The sequence below is a fragment of the Chrysemys picta genome, chromosome 2 (genome assembly GCF_011386835.1).
Source record: "Chrysemys picta bellii isolate R12L10 chromosome 2, ASM1138683v2, whole genome shotgun sequence".
Taxonomy (NCBI): Eukaryota; Metazoa; Chordata; order Testudines; family Emydidae; genus Chrysemys; species Chrysemys picta.
This window is the reverse complement of record NC_088792.1, coordinates 287,567,493-287,587,443: the sequence shown is the minus strand read 5'-3', so window position 1 is coordinate 287,587,443 and position 19,951 is coordinate 287,567,493. Positions and strand designations below refer to the sequence as shown.

Below are 19,951 nucleotides of genomic sequence, written 5' to 3'. Positions count from 1 at the left end.
TATGGACATTTACTAACCGTAGTAAGGGCTGGAATGAGTGGAGGGTGGGAAATGAGTAGTTGCTACTACGGAAACTCTGAATGAATGTTACATCCAGAGGTTTGACAATGGGATCGTTTTTAGGAATAAACTCCCATTTATATCCTCTGTAGGTAGTAAGTAATAAATAAATAAAAGGGTTTATATAGCCTGCAGGCTGCAGCCACAAGATGGCGGTATAACCGGAACCCGGCTCAAATTCCCAGGAAAGCGCAGCGGTGCTCTCATGCACTGTAAGAGGACTAATGCAGCGTACTGTACAGGCAACCCAGCACTACTCTACTCTACTCAGTACTTCTATAGTGCATTCCACCCGAGGATCTCCAAGGGTTTTGACAAAGCTCAGGTCTCTCTCCATTCTACAAATGGAGAAACAGACAGGGTAAGTGATTTCCCCACGGTACCACATCAATTCAGTGGCACAGCCAGGAAGGTCTAACACCCAGCCCCGGGTCTAACCACTAGGCCAGGTCATGGCACTCTTATGTACACTGGGAGAAAGGAAAACCCTAGTTACAAGCACAAATTTCTCTGCCAATTATTTGCAAATGGCAAGAGTGCAATTTCAGGCAGACATGTGGCTGGGGAGTTTATTTACACTTCAATAATATACATTTTAAAGGGGAAAAAAGAGGTATGTAGGCAACTAAACTGCAAATCAATAACAGCACAAAACAGGGGTGCAAAGAAGAAGGTGCAATGCAGCTGCCTGACCGGAGAGCACAGTTTTTGTGCCCACATACCAGGAAACTTGGCTTTGTATTTTTATTCAACTTGAAAATCCCCTTTTTTAAAAGAGAAAGTCACCCCTGCTGCAAAACCCCTGAGTCGGCACAAACAGATCAGCCCGGCAATCTGTATTCGCAGTGAGGTACAGAAAAGGGATAAAAGTCACTTGCCTTGGAAATGGGTCTGGTGGAGAGATTATGCTCCATTTTGTGAAATATGGTGCATTTCTAAGTTTAGAAAATTGCTTTTCCTAAGTGTTTTTAGGAGACAGCACTAAGTTACACCTACGGGTCGGCACAGAGGTATCCCTGCAGTCAGAGGCAGTGACACCCCTTCCTCCAATACATAATTGCTTTATGAATGAATGACATTGCCCTCTTGCACATGGCCCATTAATACTTTAGCTAGAAAAGCTATCCTCTAGTACAGCTGTCCCCAAAGGGTGGGGAGAGTCCTCCCTTAAGAGGGCACGGAGGAACATTCGGGGTGGGGCAGGCTGCAGGCCAGCCCCCACAGGGGATTGGGGAGGGAGCAGGCACCACCCAGCCCCCGACCCCGCTCCCAGCCCGGGGTGGCATGGACACATTCTATTACTGGTAAGGGGGGCAGGGAGGGTGCGAGAGGAAAAGTTTGGGCACCACTGCTCTAGATCAAGCTGCCCACCACCCAGAGCTCTAGTCCCAGTTCGTCCAGGGAAGGGGTGGGTTACACAGTATCTGTCTCTTGCGGCACAAATTCATTACAGCTTTCCCCCGGCTGAGGGTATTTCTCTACCCATCAGTCTATGTCACATGCTGCGTAGAGACAGCTCTGCTTTACCTTTCTGGTTCTTCTTTCACTACAGCGAACTGGGCTGACTGACGGTTTGACCTCGTCTGATCCTGCACCTTCTCGCTGCCCTCCAGCTCCTGCTCCAGGGAGGAGCTGGTGCTGCCCTCCCTGCTGACATTGCTGCTCCGCCCAGGGCTGTTCTCTGTGGAGGCCCTCGGCGACTCGGTGTTCTGCTTCAGGGTCTGTAGCTTGGCCAGCGGGATAATGTCACAATTCTGCGGCCGGTGCCATACGGTCCGCTGGGTGGTGGCATTGTAGTAGTAGAACCGTGAGGTGTTCGGGTCAAACAGTTCCCACCACTGGTTCTCGTTGGTGCGCTTTATGCGGACGCCAGCGGGCGGATCCCACACACACTCCCCTGTGATGAGGTTGGCGTACATGCGCTCCCGGGTTCGAGGCTCTATGATTTCCACCCATTCCAGCCTGAGGGAGAACAAAGAGGGACAATTAAAAAGCTGTAGCAGTTGCCCAGAACCAGCTAGGAAGGCAGGGTGGAGAGCAAAGGCTGCTTGGGAGGGGATGCAAGTCAGGTTTTCCCAAATCCTGGCTTGCACTATTCCCTATACAAGGCTATGGATTCCAGTGAATCTCCCTTAAATGCATCCCTTCTGAAAGGCCTTTGCCCCATCCCCAGCTCACAGCACAGAGGGGAGTGAGCTAATCTGATGACTGTCTAAAAGGCATTTTTTTAAAAATCCAAGCACTAACCAGATGTGCTACATTTTAGCTCTGACACTTTTTTCCTCTAGCGTCCTGAACCACCCCCCTACTACCCTCATTAGTACATTGTCTATTCAGATTCAAAACTCCTCAGGGCAGAGACTGGGCTGAGAAATGCTTAGCATGCTGTTGGCACTCGCAAATAATAAAGAAATACAGAGGAATAAAAAGGTGATGCTAAGAGAGAGCAACAAAGTCCAGCAACAACCACATATAATATGGAAATGGAACCACTTTCTATAAATATAGAACCACTGCAACTAGTGACTGCAGTCCTGAGCACCAGATTTGGCCCCATTTATCTATTTCCAGGGGAATCTTAGAAGCCCTTTTTGCAGGATTGCTGCAGACTTTCAGACAACACTGAGCGTAACTGGTGTTTGTGAGAAGGAGTTTAGCACTCATGAAAATTGAGAGCTAAACATTGGACAGAGGCTGATATGATGTTGCTAAGAGCTGTAGCAAGCTTCTCTGCATACAACTATGCCAATGAATCTCGATGCTCACCTTCAGCACCTTTTACCTCTCCATTACTAAGCCCCCCAAAAGTCAGCTGCTGCCCTCACTCCCCACCTAGCGCATACCCTGCTAGTCCAGTCCTGGGCTCCAACAAAGCTCTGCCAGCATCCATATCTTTATCTCGACTTCCAGCACCCATCACTATGCTAGTGCTGAGTCTCTGAGTTCTCTCACCTCCCACCTTCTACACAGGAGTTCTCACAACAAATTTTTGGGTGGCCTCAGAGTGCGGCCATCAACTCCTGCTGGTGGCTGCTCGGACAATTTTTCCTAACATACTTAACCAACCGTAGGAAAAACAAATTACAATGATTTGGAGATGTATATATGTGGATATGTATTTATGTATGTAGGGGTTTTTTGCAGATTCAATAACAAACATAATGTACAACTGTTTATTCTTTACTGGACCTCAACAGAATAGACACACAAATAAGTTGATTTGCATGTTTTGCCTTAAAAAAAAAAAAAAAGACTTGCTAGCTAGTGAATCTGCTACTGTGAAAAGTGACATTTGTATATTTGTTAATATCACTTTTCACAGCAGACTTACTCAGCCCTGGATGGGGAGGGAGGAAGGGAGCCAGGGGCGATGGGGGGCTGAGGAGGCAGCAGAGGACGGGACGACGTTCAGGGAGTGAACCCATGGCTGAGTCCTTGGGGCCAGAGCCCGAAGACCTGCATCTCGGGGATGGAGCCCACTGCCACACGGCCCGAGCCTGCTGCCCACCACCCAGGGATGAAACCCAAAGCCGGAGTCCCACCAGGAAGGTGAGGAACTCATACTGGCCACCTGCGCCTACAGTGTGTGTGGCTCCAGAAGGTGGCAGGGCAGAGCCCCTGCTGGCGGCACTGGGGGATGGGCCACTGCTTTGCTGCCCCCCTCCCCAATCACCACCCAGGAGGCACTGCCTGCAAGAAAAGCCCCTAGGGGCTGCATGCGGCAACAGTGGCCGCATTTGAGAAACGGATATTCATGGTGATTCCAGCACATGCTGCTGGCCACCTGCCACGTCTCCTGATTCACCGCTCTCCTGGCCGTGCCTCAACAGCTAGCATCAGCTACAACGGCACTTCAGCTGCACAAGGAAACTGACTCCCACTGCACAAATCCTGCTTTGGGTCATTCTGCAGCAGACTCCAGGTGTCAAGAACTGGATGCAGAAAAGGAACTAACCTACCGCAGCAGGGGAATTGTGTATACGTGGAAGGGATTAGCATGGTTCCCTCTGCTGTAGCTCTTTGGAGTATGTCTACCCTGCAGCCGGGAGCGAACCTCCCTGCCCAGACAGAGACTCATGCTCTAGGGCTCAACCTAGCACAGTACAAATAGAAGTGCGGATGCTGCGGCTGGCTCAAGCCACTCCAGCTGCAGGGTAGACATACCCACCATGTGTCAAGTACTATCCTGACTGTGCAGAGACAGACCCAAACACAGTAGAAAAGAAAAAAGCTTGAGCAGAAAATGACCTATTTATGCCCCATACCATTTCTCCCACTCCCTCCCCGCAAAAAAAACCCCAAACATTTGGACACCCAAGTCTCCAGGTGAGCTACCGTTTTTTGTACCCTGCTGAGCTACCAAACAGGAGAACAGTTTTGCCTTGCTCACTAAAGGAGCTTCCTTGCTGATGTAGGAGAAAGGAAGGTTTAAAATCATATTCGCGGATAGAGGATCATTCCAGTCAGCAACACTCCAAGGGGCCTCATACATGGTCAATCTATCCAGGACAGGACTTTTTCCCAGAGCCCCCCAGATTCCATCTAACCTGTGAAGTGGGATCTAGAGATACTGAACGGACTCTGAAGATCACTTCTGCAGATACATGGGAGCAAATCCGGACCCTCTACAATTTCAACCCCAATCTTGAATTTGCTACCAGACTAGCCCAGGAGCGCCTGGACAGTACACACAGATTGCCATGCCAGAGGCACAAGACGGAAAGGGCATGCATCAAAATGCTAGGCACTTCCCAGCAGCCCGGGACCCCTCTACAAAGGAGCTGAAGGAATGTGAACTCCATACATTTTGCAGGGGGCTTGGGGCACAAATCACACTCTTCTCAGCCTCGAAGAGGAATCCTGTATTTGGCCAATTAGAAATAGGAGACCACCTGTAAAAATAGCTCCAACTGCGACCCAGGACAGGACTGGAATCCCTGTCTCCTGAGAGGAAAAGCCAGAGCACACCAGGACCACCAGACCCACAGCTACACTGGAGAATCATAGAATATCAGCGTTGGAAGGGACCTCAGGAGGTCATCTAGTCCAACCCCCTGCTCAAAGCAGGACCAATCCCCAGACAGATTTTTACCCCAGTTCCCTAAATGGCCCCCTCAAGGATTGAACTCACAGCCCTGGGTTTAGCAGGCCAATGCTCAAACCACTGAGCTATCCCTCCCCATGCAATTCACTCCCTGTGAGAAATGAAACTTAGCTTCCTCATGGCATTCTGAGCAGTAGCAGGTTCATAATGCTGGGAAATATCACCCCTTCTTTACATCATTGTTTCCCCTGCCTTTGAAGAAAGGGTTAAGACTTTACAGCTCTCCTGCTTTCTCCTCAGCCTTTTAATTTACCAGGGCTATTCATCAACTTGCACAACTCAATATATTAGCCCTTCATGAAACAACGGATCAATGGCCAAGGTACATTCACCTCAGCCACTTGCTTTAACACAATTGACCATAAGCGGGAGGCGAAGGGGAAAACTATCCATCCAAATAATAAAGATCTGAGAAGAGCAAGCATTACACAATTATGTCCACCAGGCCTAGAGTCAAACAGATCCGAGAGGCCACAGGCCCTGTGGGGCTGCACGGAGCCCCTCTTTTCACAATAATGATCTCAGCCTCCTACAAAGTGTGCACTGGCTTTGGTTAAGAATCTCTGAAGAGTTGAGATCCACTAGGAAGGGGGGAAAAGCTTTTCACCACCACATTTTCTCATTTGTCTTTTTACTAACAGCGGCAAACTGAGCTTAGTACCTTTTATACGGAAATAAAGAGCCAGTCACTTTGGACCCAGTTGTAATACCCAACATTCCTACAGCACCATCTGAAAGGGACTGACTGGCACTAACCAGTTCAGCAGTACAGTAACTCCTCACTTAACGTAGTTCTGCTCCTGAAAAATGTGACTTTAAGTGAAACAACATTAAGCAAATCCAATTTCCCCATAAGAATTAATGTAAATGAGGGAGTTAGGTTTCAGGGACAGTTTTTTCACCAGACAAAAGACTATATTCTATATTATAGTATCAGAGGGGTAGCCGTGTTAGTCTGAATCTGTAAAAAGCAACAGAGGGTCCTGTGGCACCTTTGAGACTAACAGAAGTACTGGGAGCATAAGCTTTCGTGGGTAAGAACCTCACTGAGGTTCTTACCCACGAAAGCTTATGCTCCCAGTACTTCTGTTAGTCTCAAAGGTGCCACAGGACCCTCTGTTGCTTTCTATATTATAGACACACACACACACACACACAGTATAAGTTTTAAACAAACAATTTAATACTGGTACACAGTGATGATGATTGTGAAGCTTGGTTGAGGTGGAGGAGTCAGAGGGTGGGATATTTCCAGGGAATGACTTACTGCTAAATGATGAAATAGCAATTGGCTGAGCCCTCAAGGGCTAACTCTCACACTCTACTGTACAAGACAGCAGGAAAGGCAGACAGAGACCAACACTGTGTGTGTGTGTGTGTGTGTGTGTGTGTGTGTGTGTGTGTGTGTGTGTGTGTGTGTGTGTGTGTGTGAGAGAGAGAGAGAGAGAGAGAGATGCGCATTTCCCCTTTAAGTATGAAGAGTGGGGTCAGAAGTACACTGCCTTGTTAATTAGATCAGCAAGCTGAGACCAGACCACAGCTGCTGCTGCCTGGAAGCTCCCTCTGTTGTGTGTCCCTCCTGCTCTATGGAAGATGGGGTAAGCGGGATGCAGGAGCAGGGGACAGCCTGACATTAGCCCCTCTCTCCCTCCCCCCCCCAGCAAGCAGGAGTCTCTGGGAGCAGCTCCAACGCAGAGGGCAGGAGCAGCACATGGCAGTGGGGGAGGGACAGCTGCAATTGCTAGCCTGCTGGGCAGCTGCTGCACAGGGAACTTAGGGGAGCGAGGAGCTGATAGCGGGGCTGTTGGTCCACCCTGGTTCCAACCACCCACCAGCTAGCTCCACCGGGCTGCTCTTCCTGCAAGCAGTGGACAAAGCAGGCGGCTGCCAAATGACGTTAGAAGGGAGCATTGCACAACTTTAAACGAGCATGTTCCCTACTTGATCAGCAACGTAACAACGAAACTACGTTAACCGGGACGACTTTAAGTGAGGAGTTACTGTGTATGCATTTCACAGGGGGAACTGAGGCACAGACAGCCGAAATGACTTGACTTGCCCACAGTCACACCAAGTCAGTGACAGATCTGGGATGAGAACGCAGAAGCCCCTACCTCCCAGGCCTACACTTTAGCCACACATCATCCTTTCACCGGTGGAGCGGTCATGGCGCCCATCACCTTGGAACCTTCGGTGCTGTAGAGTATTCTGGAATCTCCGTCTCCTCCCATTCCAGCCCCTGTTGCTGATTTTACAGTGCTTGCAATGAACACTGCTGGTGAAGTCAGACAGGCTAGGCTACTGTGTTCTTACTTCACACATTAAAAAAGCAGAGAGCTTTGTAATCGCTGCAGGGTGCAATGAGACAACAGCAAAGACAGTATAATCATTAGACAGCAGACTCCCTGTATTATGTTGCACTTCAAAATGTTGCCGGTGCTCTACAAGGTGCCACATGAGAATGAAGGTGTGGTAATGCACACCAAAGTGCATTTCACTGGCAGAGAGAAGGGATGCCAATGATACCACCTGTTGTCTGCTTCCGTTGACGGAAGGAGCTGGGGCTACACATTTTCTGGACAGACGGCACGGTCATGCAGTACAGGTGGTGTTTTCCAAAGCTCACAGTTTTAATACTGAGAATAAAAGACCTATATGTTCCTATGTGGGGGTAGGGAGAAATCCCTCCCTCCTCCTCTACAAACTCCCACCCCCGCAACACGTACATCAGCAATTGTGATAATTTTTCTGAGACATGAATCTTCTTGCTGCTGCCTAAGCTGTTATGACCTCCAGATTAACTCATTACCATGTACTCTGCACAGGGCTACCTTTCAAGGTCACACACAAGCGACAGCTGGTGCAAAGTGTGGCTGTCCACTTGCTTGGGAGCATGAGATGAATGGAGCATGAAAATCCCAGCTCTCATCTGCTCCCAGGTGCAGCGTAAAGATGTTGACACTGATCTACGAGGCCCTATACACTTTGGATCTTAGCTACTTGAAAGGGTAGCTTTTCCCCCATCTACTGCCACAACAGATACCTCAACTAGGGTGCCCGAGTTAGCAGTCCCTGCACTGGACTATCTAAGGACTGGGGAGGCAGGATGTTCACAGGGGAAGGCCTCTGACTCTGGAAATAGCTCTGTTGGCCTGCACAGCAGTGTAAGCCCCATCTATCCTCTCAGGCTTCCGTCTGGAGAGGTGACAAAGAGCAAAGTCACACCCTATAGAACCACTGAAGTCAGCAAGTCCTCTTGTCAACCTGGAACTGCTCTACTCCACCCAAGAGAAACAGCAAAAACATCAATCCTGCAGCCCATGTAGCATGCTCCCTCCAGAAATTTGGCCCTGCCAGACAACAGAAGCCCTGGAAGATCTTACAAAACGTCAACCATCACCTGTGCCTCTGATCACGCTCCTCGCGACTATTGAAAGTCAAGAGAATCTGCAAACGCTCCCAGGAGTCGACTTCTCCTTTCCAGAGGGAAATTCAACACCCAGCATAACGCATGCAACAGTCCAGCCAATGCTAAGCCATTTCTTGATGTTATCAGTGGCCTAGCGTCCAATCCACTCTATACACTTCATATTTCTCAGCAAGCGAATTAAAAAGCCAGCAGAACTATGTCCAATTCCACCTCTTCTCTGGCAATATCCTTGATCTCTCCCCTCACCAAACTACAGGACGAAATATCCAATCTTGCATTTAAAAATGGTCAGTGATCGAGGATCCATTACGACCCTCGGGAAATTGTAATTAACCACGGGAACACTCATTGTTCAAAACGATGGCTTATTTAGACTAATCGCAAGACTCGGTGAAAACGCATCAGAATCAACTCTATTCCAAGACTCAATGTAAAGACTTCTTAATGGATTTAATACTTTCTTCAGAAAGACTGTATCCAAGCTATACAGATAGACAAAGGAACAAGCTTCAGTCAGATGGCATTTGAAATGCGCACACCCTCTCTCACCTCCCTCCAAAAAGAATACAGGATTAAAAATACAAGAGGCTGAAAGAATGCTAAAGCTCACTATGCCCCGTTGCTGTAGAAACTCTGCAGTGGGTGTACTTTAGAGATCTGAAAGGGTACCCTGCCTTTCAGGCCCTCAGTTCCACCTTTGAAGTTATTTGAATCAAATATCCTGCCAGTTTTAATTGTCCTGGCACTGGTTACTGTGTTTTCAGTGCAGATGCAGTGACATGTCTCCCTGGAAACAAATTATTTTGTTACACGACCATAACAGAAAGTCAGGAAACATCACCACTCATGATTACCTACGGCAATAAATGGAGCCTTATTCCACACACAGAGTAATTGGAGATCAATTTTCCCGCGACACTTGGGTGCATGAGGAGGATTGTAGAAAATTATAAAAGAGAGTCACTCTTGTAACTACACCACTGCTCTGTACTGGATGGAATCAGAACTGCTCAGCTATGTTCCTGCCATGCGGGCAGGGGACTGGACTCGATGACCTCTCGAGGTCCCTTCCAGTCCTATAATCTATGAATCTATGTTTCATAGGTCCCGTACAGCTGATTTTCAGCTCCTGTGGCCGAGGCCAGCACTTTCAGAGCAGCCGTTTTGTCTCCACTGCTACTGTTAAGTCCCAAGTAGCTGTGGCATGCAACATAGTGACAACTGTGAACCTGTGTGAGAACCTATACAGGTTTGTTAAACTATAATGAAGGATTAGGTGAATGTTTGAGATTGCTAGTGAAATCCAGGTAAAATTGTGATGGATCAACATTAACGGTCAGAAAAACTACCACTACTCCTTTAAGAGATGAGAGGAGGTAGCTCTGAGCTTTTAGTTTCTGTGCCTAATGTAAGTCTCAAACTCTGCCTTCCAGCGGATTCACAATTGCCTGGTACCGGAACAGATCCATCAAGGAGACCTAGCAAGTCAGCATTGCTACACTACTGCTACAACAGCGAGCTCATTATTCAATGGCTATTAGCCAGGATGGGCAGGGATGGTGTCCCTAGCCTCTGTTTGCCAGAGGCTAGGGGAGTGGGCAGCAGGGGTTGGATCACTTGATGATTACCTGTTCTGTTCATTCTCTCTGGGGTACCTGGCATTGGCCGCTGTCAGAAGACCAGCTACTGGACTAGATGGACCTTTGGTCTGAACCAGCATAGCTGTTCTTATCTAGTCAGATGGCTAGCAATAATTCAAACCTCGCACATCTTCTGATAAACAGCCTTTAACAATTTCAGTAATATCAGTAATTGTCTGGAAAAGTTACCTTGACAGATAATTTTACCACCCAGAGATACCTGTTACAGTGAAGTACAAGAGTTAAAGTTTAGGGAAATTTTCGATATCCCTTGTGACACTGCAGTGATTATGAAATACACTAATTCCGATCACTAGGCGCTTGTACTCGAGTGTATTTTACAGAGAATTGGTTTGGGATTTATTGGTAAACAAGGGTCAGAAGGGAAAATAGTGAGGTAGGCATCTATCAAAGCAAAACAGGGTCAAAAGTTGTCATTGATTCAAAGTTCTGTTTAGAACGAAGTGTTTCGCAGCAGAGGCCTGTAACGTATACAGTACAAGCACATAGAAGATGGAGTTCTTTTAACAGGGTCTGCTTACAAGTGTAATTTTCCTTGGTCCTCAAGCAGATTGCTCAGCGTGGTATGCTACAGAACACACTTTAGCCTGCACACAAAACAGTTCACTCGTCACAAGTTAATACCCTTCTAAAGAGGGAATGCTTAGGTGCTTTAATCAGTATGGCTGCTGCCAGAGCGGCCCAGAGCGTCACTCTGGCTGCATGGTCACAATGTCACTGAAATCCACCCTGGCCACCCCACACTGCACAGACAGGGGTGATGGGCTGTGTCAAATGGTGTTGTGATCTGGTGTGCTCCACCCACAACCTGACTCTTGGCAGCACCCACTCATAGGTTGTGTGGATAACAAAGAGGGGAGACTGCCCAACCAAGAGAGACCAGAGTCCCTGCAGGAGGAGTGGAGGATTAGCAGGAAACAGAATGAGGTCCCTGCTGGGGAGGCTGGGACCAGAAGTTTCTCTCCATCCCTCCCCCAAGAAATATCTGAATGAATGGGTAGAGGAGAGCGAGCAACAGAGGGAGAGGGTGGAGTGAGCGGGGGGAGGGGCCTCCAAGAAGGGGCGGGGCAGGGGTGGGTCAAGGGTGTTCGATTTTGTGCAATTAGAAAGTTGGCAACTGTAGTAGCAAGATCCACTCGATAAAAGTTTGTGATCTCCAAGCAAGAAGCAGATGGGAGAAAGCTGCCCAGATCCCCAATATCTGATTAGATCAGAGCAGATGGGGATCGAATCAGGCTCCCAAGTTGTGAACATTGATAACAAATAGCAGAAGAACATGCTCAGAGGTCCATCACGCAGCTAAATATTCCAGTTGCTATCCCCCAACCTCCCACAACCCCCTGAGGCTCAGACTGATTCTCTGTCAGCTTGTTTAAATCGGTCCCCCAGTTTTAGGCATTCAAAGACATTCAACAGTATTCTCCATGCTGGATAAAAGCAAGAGATGTAGAACTGAGCATCAGCACCATCCAGAAAGCACTTTCACCCATCTCTTCACTAATATTTAACAGGAGTGGTGACAGAAGAGAATCCCAATATACCCCCCACATGAAAGTCCTTGGGGCAGGAGAGCAATTACCCAACCCTGCACACTTTGGGATCTCTTCTCTGGAGGCTCTCATCCACTTCTGCAGGCATGCACCGTACAGAAGGCAGCGGATAACTCTCAGCACGGACACCTGTTCTTTATCCATCACCAGGAGTAGCTCAACCAACTACTGCCCCAAGAGCACTGTAGCTCTCAATACATTGTGGCCCGCTGGAGGCAAAGCTCCTCTGGACCAGTCTTGCACAGAAAACAAACACAACGGAAAAGCCATTTCCCAGCAGTTAATGACTGGCTGGGTTAAGGGAAACTCAGCGCTTCACCTCAGTATCAGCTACTCCAGGTGCTCATTAGCGGACGAGAAATGCTCTGCACGGTCACCTTGGATTAAAGAAATGATTGCACTGGTTAACACACACTAAAGGGATTCTTTTTTATATGTGCAGCACAGTGCACCTCACACTAAGGCCTAGAAAGGGGTTTAGAAAACAAGACCCTGACTCCTATCATCCCCTACTCTAAGAAAATTCAGGTCTTCCTCAGGCTTATCTGTAATGACCAAGGATTCCTTAGACTCGCATTGGATTACCCAGCATGCAACTCACCACAGAGGTGCAGTGGCTGAAGAGTTTAGGAACTCTACTTCAATCCTGATGGTTGTTGCTTTGAGTCTCAGTCAATCTCACTGAAAGGCCACCTCTAGTTCACCCAGCTGCCAAACGGACACCTGATCCAAGTGGGTGGGTGGCAAGGATGCCGGCCACATCATTTTCTTGTGTACCCTGGCCTATGAAACTGACATGCCTTCACCACATTAACCCAATGAGCTATTAGCAGGGGGAACTTCGAAATCCTCATAGAACCATCGAAGTACAGACCTCAGAATGGACAGCGGTATGGAAGGTCCAGACCTTCATGACTAATCTGCATGCAGAACAGAGTGGACTGTGGTCTTATCTATACCCAGCTGAACGTAGTTTATTTTCTGAGTTAACCTTAAACTATGAAGGGTCTTATTTTTTGGAGGTGATTTCACCATTTTTCAGTGAAAGTTGGCCTTGAACAGGAATTTCCTAACTTACGTCGCAGTATATACACCCTTCAGTATCTTTCACTGTAAAATCCAGGCACTCACTCTTTCAATCTGCATTTACTAAGGGATGCTAACCATTAGAATCATAGAATCATAGAATATCAGGGTTGGAAGGGACCTCAGGAGGTCATCTAGTCCAACCCCCTGCTCAAAGCAGGACCAATCCCCAACTAAATCATCCCAGCCAGGGCTTTGTCAAGCCGGGCCTTAAAAATCTCCAAGGAAGGAGACTCCACCACCTCCCTAGGTAACCCATTCCAGTGTTTCACCACCCTCCTAGTGAAATAGTTTTTCCTGATATCCAACCTGGACCTCCCCCACTGCAACTTGAGACCATTGCTCCTTGTTCTGTCATCTGCCACCACTGAGAACAGCCGAGCTCCATCCTCTTTGGAACCCCCCTTCAGGTAGTTGAAGGCTGCTATCAAATCCCCCCTCATTCTTCTCTTCTGGAGACTAAACAATCCCAGTTCCCTCAGCCTCTCCTCATAAGTCATGTGCTCCAGACCCCTAATCATTTTTGTTGCCCTCCGCTGGACTCTTTCCAATTTTTCCACATCCTTCTTGTAGTGTGGGGCCCAAAACTGGACACAGTATTCCAGATGAGGCCTCACCAATGTCGAATAAAATTCTCTGAGACTCCCTCTTTTAACGTTGGTCTCTGTTTTAACAATGAACTTCATGCACTATTGGGCTACTCAATTAAAATTTGAACTCTTTTTACCTAGTTAAGAGTGCCTCACTTCCTATGTTTGAAAGTATTTGACCTCAACAGAGTAGATATTTCTACAGTGCTGCGTGCCTTCCTTTGGGAGCAGTGTCTATTCATAAATAGGCCATTTGCATCAGCAGCAGTCTTGAAGAGTAGCCAGGAGGGGATTTTGGAATGGCAGCACCAACTGGTCTCAACCTCTCTATAGAAACTCTCGGTGTTTTGGAGTTTTGCTGTATTTTCATGCTAATATAAAGTTCAACTAAAGTTCTATCAAACCCAAGGATTATAAAAACAAGCCAGCAGGAATCTTACCGCGGACATCGGGGTGTCTGCCTGCCAACTCATTCACTCCACAAAGAAAAGTTTTGCTTCTCTGTTTTCTAATGTGACATTTAAGAAGCGGCTTCCCATTGGAACGTGATGTCCATTTCATTGCTATTGATAGTGCAGTATAAACAGACCACCCTTAACCAAGCAAAACAACATCTATTAACTTCTACTGACAGCTTCATAATACCCTTCATGTGATAACACAAATCCCGTTGATTCAGACTGGGATCATTACATAATGCCTAATCTTCACAGAACAGCATAAGCCCCCTAACCTTCTCCTTGACATTGTAAACAAACTCAAATCCCCTTCTCCTCAAAGGGGAAGGGCATTAATACATATAGCAGGCAAGAGCCATCCACAATGGAAGCCTTCTGCTTGTTGCTTTTAATTTGACAGGAATAAGCAAAGACTCAGCAAGACCAATGTACAGCTGAGATTCACTTTGATACACAATTTGTTTCCTATGATGGGTTTAAAAAAGTCCATCTCTTGCTTTGTCAGCACTTTCACTGCAGCTTTTCCCTTGCTGAAATTACTGCAGATACCAGCAATGTCAGAAGGGGTTGAGTTTTTTTTACTCCCTCTGCTAGGCAGTAATTATTTGGGGATGGCTGGCAGTCGCATGCTGGATTTTATCCTGATATGGGTCCCAAGATGTTAGTTATAGATCTAGGCCTCATTCTTGAGATTTTGGGAGTCAGGAGGCTCTGAGTTCTAATCTCAGCTCTGACACGTCTCCTTCAGCGGCCTTGGGGAAGTCACAAACTCTACTTCAGATTTAGACCATCGTCTGTAAAATGGGTGTAATACTTAGTTCAACACAGCAGGTATTCTTGTTATACAGTATCTGCTATGATCAAATCAAGGGCAGATGATGTATGAGCATGGGTGTTAGGTAATGCAGATCCTCAGGTTTTGTATTAAAACTAAAAGAGCCTGAGCCACTGAGTTTGTATCCAGCTCTTACGTCTTCCTTCCTGAGGGAAGAGGAGATCTGAGGTTCTGGTTGGGGACCCCTCCATCGCTAACTGCTGAAAAAGGAGATCTTAATGTCAAAGCACAGACTGAAACTTGACATTTTCAGCGTGCTTGTCAGCATAGATGCAACGGTTTACTTTACAAAGTACAGAAGTTGTGTAGTTAACCCTGTTATGCAATCTGTTAGGAAACCCAAGCTGTAACATACTGCAAGTGAACTAGCACGCCCACGCCATTGCTCCTGGATGGAGCTGTAACGGATCATCAGTGTGTCACATGCCATATGTTAATATAGATTCCTCTTCAGCTCAAGGGGTAGGCACCTGTACTTTTGAAGACTGAGGATTTGAGTTCTAATCCCACTGCTGCTACAAAATTAGAAATGTGCAACAGTAACAACTAAAGCAGCCTAAGATTTGTTACAAAATAATGGTTTATTTTCATGAAGTTATACAGGTGTTTTTTACATAAACTTGTGACCTTGGCACCTTGGATACCACTTTTAAAAGAAAATGGACTGACCTGGAGAATGATGTTGGCAACTGCATGGACAGTGATAATTTTCATATTGCTTTCACTTTTTTCTATGCAGTGAACTCCTTATTTGTGTAATTATTTCTCTTATCTTTACCGGATTAAGACCATATTCCTTTATGTGAAAATTAATCTGAACAGGTTGGGTGCAAAGGAACACTGAAACACGTTTGAAAATTGACACAAGACACTGAAAATTCCAAATGTTTTGCAAAGCTTTGAAGGTAAACAAAAGCCGAGGCAAAGGGAATGAACAAGTGTTGGACACAGAGGGGCGAATGGGTCAGTCCTAAATGAAATCTGTCACAAGGACATTATGGAGTGTCCAACAGCTCCCAAGAATTATCCACATGTAATCTCACATTCTAAGTGCAGCACTGTAGTAGTGATCCAGCACTGAAGTTGTACTGCCATGACAATCCCCATCATAGCAGTATCCTGGTACATTTCCATTAAAATCCTTTTGCATTACAAGGATTAGCACTACCAAGAAGTGAGGGTTTTTTACCCACAAAAGCTTATACCCAAGTAAATCTGTTAGTCTTTAAGGTGCCACCAGACTCCTTGTTGTTTTTGTGGACACAGACTAACACAGCTACCCCCCTGATACTTCACTACCATTGGGTATCTCCCTAGACTTGCACTGATGTAGTCTCCCGGTATAGTGACACCACTGCAGAGTTTCTTTTTATTTTCTTCTGCGGTATTATTTTAGCTTATTCCTGCCCCTTTCCTTAACTTGATTGCAATCAATTTAAACAGCGGCATGTTCAACCTTCTCCACTCCTTGTAGTGTGATTCTTCCACAGTTATTCAGAGTTGTGCTACTAGCTAGTCCTAAAAGTTAAACTATTAGGTTCTTATTTAGAGGAGCTTACTCCACAGCCTCATTATACTTGTCTGATTAAGTCTGTATATCCCCACAAAGGAATTATGATCTAGACATGAAAATCCCCTTTTGGGCTTTAGCTACTTCCCAAAAAAGAGCAATTTGCCCCTTTAGCTCCTATGCAATGGATGCCAGCCTGTCTCACGCGCCGTGATTCATTTACTGCTGATCTCACTCTGCTATAAATCAGTTTGCGGTCTCAACTTGTTGATCTATTTAAAAAGGCAATGTACTTAGAGTGGGGTCTGCGTACTTAAGGGGGCAATGCGTGTCTTTCACGCTGTGTGTCTCCGTCTCTCTCTGCCATGCTGTCTCCCCTCCCTCCATGCGGGCTGCCTTGTAGAGTGTGAGGCTACATTAACAACGTGTTAACCCTTGGGGGCTCAGCCGAGTGCTAGCTCATCGTTTAGCAGTAAGGCATTCCCTGGAAATATCCCACCCTCTGACTTCACCACCTCAACCAAGCTTCACAATCATCATTGCTGTGTACGGTATTAAAGTGTTTGTTTAAAACTTATACTGTATATAAGAGTGTGTGTGTGTTTAGTATTAGTATTTTGTCAGGCGAAAAAAATTTCCCTGGAACCTAACCCCCTCTATTTACATTAATTCTTATGGGGAAATTGGATTCACTTAACATCGTTTAGCTTGAAGTAGCATTTTTCAGGACCATAACTACAACATTAAGCGAGGAGTTACAGTACATGTTGCTATGCATTTCTTAGAGAAGACATGGTCAAAGAAATGGGCCTTGCACTTGGAGCAGGAGACGATGAGGTTTGTGATGGTTCTTAGCTCCTGAAGGGCTTCATTCCAGTGTCTTGGCAGATCTTCTCCAGTCCAAAAGGCCCTTTACCTGAATGCCCCCCACTACAGAATAAACCTGCTTCCAATAGCTCTCCACCTTAACTGAGCTCTTTCAGCCTTTATAGGAATCAGGTGCTCACCAGACAATCAGCCAATCCTTTCCCAGCTGGGGACGATAATCCCCTCTATTAGGCCCACACACATTTCTAAATCAGCTCTGCCTCAGAACAGGGCTGGCTGGCCCAAAAGCCCCCTGACCCTTAAAGTGACAGACCACCCTGTTACAGTCCTTCAGGGTACTATATAATTCAGCAATAATATGAAAAATTAAGCCTTCTGACAAGTTTGGCTCCATATTTATGTTCCTGAAAGCACCACTCTTACACATGGAATTCATGAGATTCATTGGCAAAAGAAATAGAAATGTTTTCAGATTCAAGGACATGATGCTCTCCTCTTGAAAGTGTTTAGCCTCTTCTGGGTGGCCCTAAATTGAAACCCCAGATCTGAAGCGCCCTGAACTTTGCTCAGCACCTCTTCTGAATTTTGCGGCTCAGCCCCATTCTTATTCTTTATCCCACTAAGGCTTTGTAGCCATTAAGTTTATTAACCTCCGTACTCCGCTCATTTAAGGGTGGAATCATGCTGTCCAGAGCATCTAAGTTTCCCCACTAGTAAATTTGAATCATACATGTGACTCATTTGTACAGCAGATCTGAACTTTATTCTGCAGTCTATGGGCAGAAGCTTGGGAGTCAAAAAAAACCTCATGAAAAGAGAGAACACCATAGCAGAGCTCTGCCAGGCAGATCCTAGAGGATGTTTTGTCCTTCAGTGTCTTAAAGATACAAACTGATGGACTCCTTAGAAATATTGAAAGATCAAATGCAAGATTTGCCTATAAGCTTGCTTTGCAAGCCAAACCTGGTCCCGGGTAGTTGAATTTCCATTAAGAAATGGCAACTGAAATGTTTCCAAGAACAAATGTAACCCACACTTCCTCACCCATAAGCAGGAAGGACGAGGACAAGGAGGAGGAGGAGGAGGAGGAGGAGGAGGAGGAAAGCACATTCAGTAAGATACGGACACAGTACAAAACTGTCTAAATAACTTCTCAGACAGTCATACCACAACCTACACTCTTCAGAAATTAAACAAAATCATTCACTCCTTCTATTTGGCAAGGCTGGTTCAATCCCTGCCAGCCAGCATGGAAATTAAGAGCAGAAAACTGATATACAAGCAGATTCCACCATCTAACTTCCCTGGGAAGGAAAGAACCTCAACTTTAAGCATTAAAGGGAGCGAACAGGTTTCACCTACAGCTCCTATCTTCCAAACCCCACATCTGTTCAGTCATACAACTAGTTTGTAGGGCTTGGTAATTGGACGTGAGGAACTCTGGGCTGTAACTGCAGATTTATCGAGGGGAGGGGAGACACTCTGGTGCAGAAAGCTTCATGACCTTTGAACTACAATGTTGCCATCAGAACTGGGACCCACTATACTACAAGTCTGCTCCAAATCACAGGTATCATGTAGGATTACCATATTTTAATACTGAAAAAAAAGAGGACACTCCACGGGGCTCCGGCCCCGCCCCAACTCCGCCCCTTCCCCGCCCCCTCCCCTGAGCACCCCGCATTCCCCCTCCTCCCTCCCGCCCCCTGGGCTCCGACTGCTGCTGCGCCGGGGAAGTTGCTTCGGCCCCCGCTGCGGTGGAGAGCGGCGGGAGCCAGGAAAGTTGGAGCCCGAGGAGGAGGCCACTGCGCGCTCGGATGCCGCCCACCGCCTCTGTGCCCCCGCAGATCGGGGGAGTTGTTAGTTTTGCTGCAGCCACTCCACTCACAGTCCCCCAAGCATCTTTTGCCCGAGTGCGAGTGGCTGCAGCAAAACTAACAACTCCCCCGATCTGCGGGGGCACAGAGGCGGCGGGCAGCATCCGAGCGCGCAGCCGCCTCCTCCCCAGGCTCCAGCGGCTGCTGCGCTGGGGAAGTTGCTTCGGCCCCGGCGCGCAGTGGAGAGCAGCGGGAGCTGGGAAAGTTGGAGCCCGGGGAGGAGGCGGTCCCCTTACTATGCCTTCCTATTTTCCCGGACATGTTCGGCTTTTGGGAAATTCCTCCCGGACGGGGATTTGAGGACCAAAAAGCCAGACATGTCTGGGAAAATCCGGACGTATGGTAACCCTATATCATATTACTAGTATGATAGCAGCTATGCAAATGAGGATGTTCTGTAACTATGGGAGTGGATTTGCTATGCTGAGTATGCCCATGATGAACTACAGACAGACTTCAGAGTAGCAGCTGTGTTAGTCTGTATCCGCAAAAAGAACAGGAGTACTTGTGGCACCTTAGAGACTAACAAATTTATTAGAGCATAAGCTTTCGTGGACCTGTAGTGGACTACTACAGGTCCACGAAAGCTTATGCTCTAATAAATTTGTTAGTCTCTAAGGTGCCACAAGTACTCCTGTTCTTTCTTCAGATCAGATATTACTTTTTAAAAGCATGGACGCAACTTAGAGACCGTCATGGGCAGCTCCCCTCCAGTTTGCAATCACACAGACCACCTCCCTTCCTCCTCAGTCACATAAACGACAATTTGTTACACGGAAAATGAACATTACTTTCCCAGTGTATTTTTAGTTCTCTTAGTGGAATTTGGCAGCTGAAAAGAGGCAAGAAGGGCAGCACCATGTGGATTGGCTGGCTCTCTGCAAACTACCAGCAAGCATTCGAGAAATGCTGCTTTCCACATCCCACCTGGCTCACACAGTGACTTTGGGGAAATTAGGCAC

General features: G+C 47.0%; 1 protein-coding gene across 7 annotated transcripts in view; it reads right to left on the bottom strand.

Moving 5' to 3' along the window:
* ARHGAP39 (Rho GTPase activating protein 39) overlaps nt 1-19,951 on the bottom strand; it is a 395,325-nt gene that overhangs the window by 269,962 nt on the left and 105,412 nt on the right. For all 7 annotated transcript variants that reach the window (XM_065586365.1, XM_065586367.1, XM_065586366.1 and 4 more), the window contains one exon: nt 1,588-2,022. In XM_065586365.1, coding sequence (XP_065442437.1) covers nt 1,588-2,022 — 435 coding nt within the window. The remainder of the gene's footprint in view (nt 1-1,587; nt 2,023-19,951) is intronic.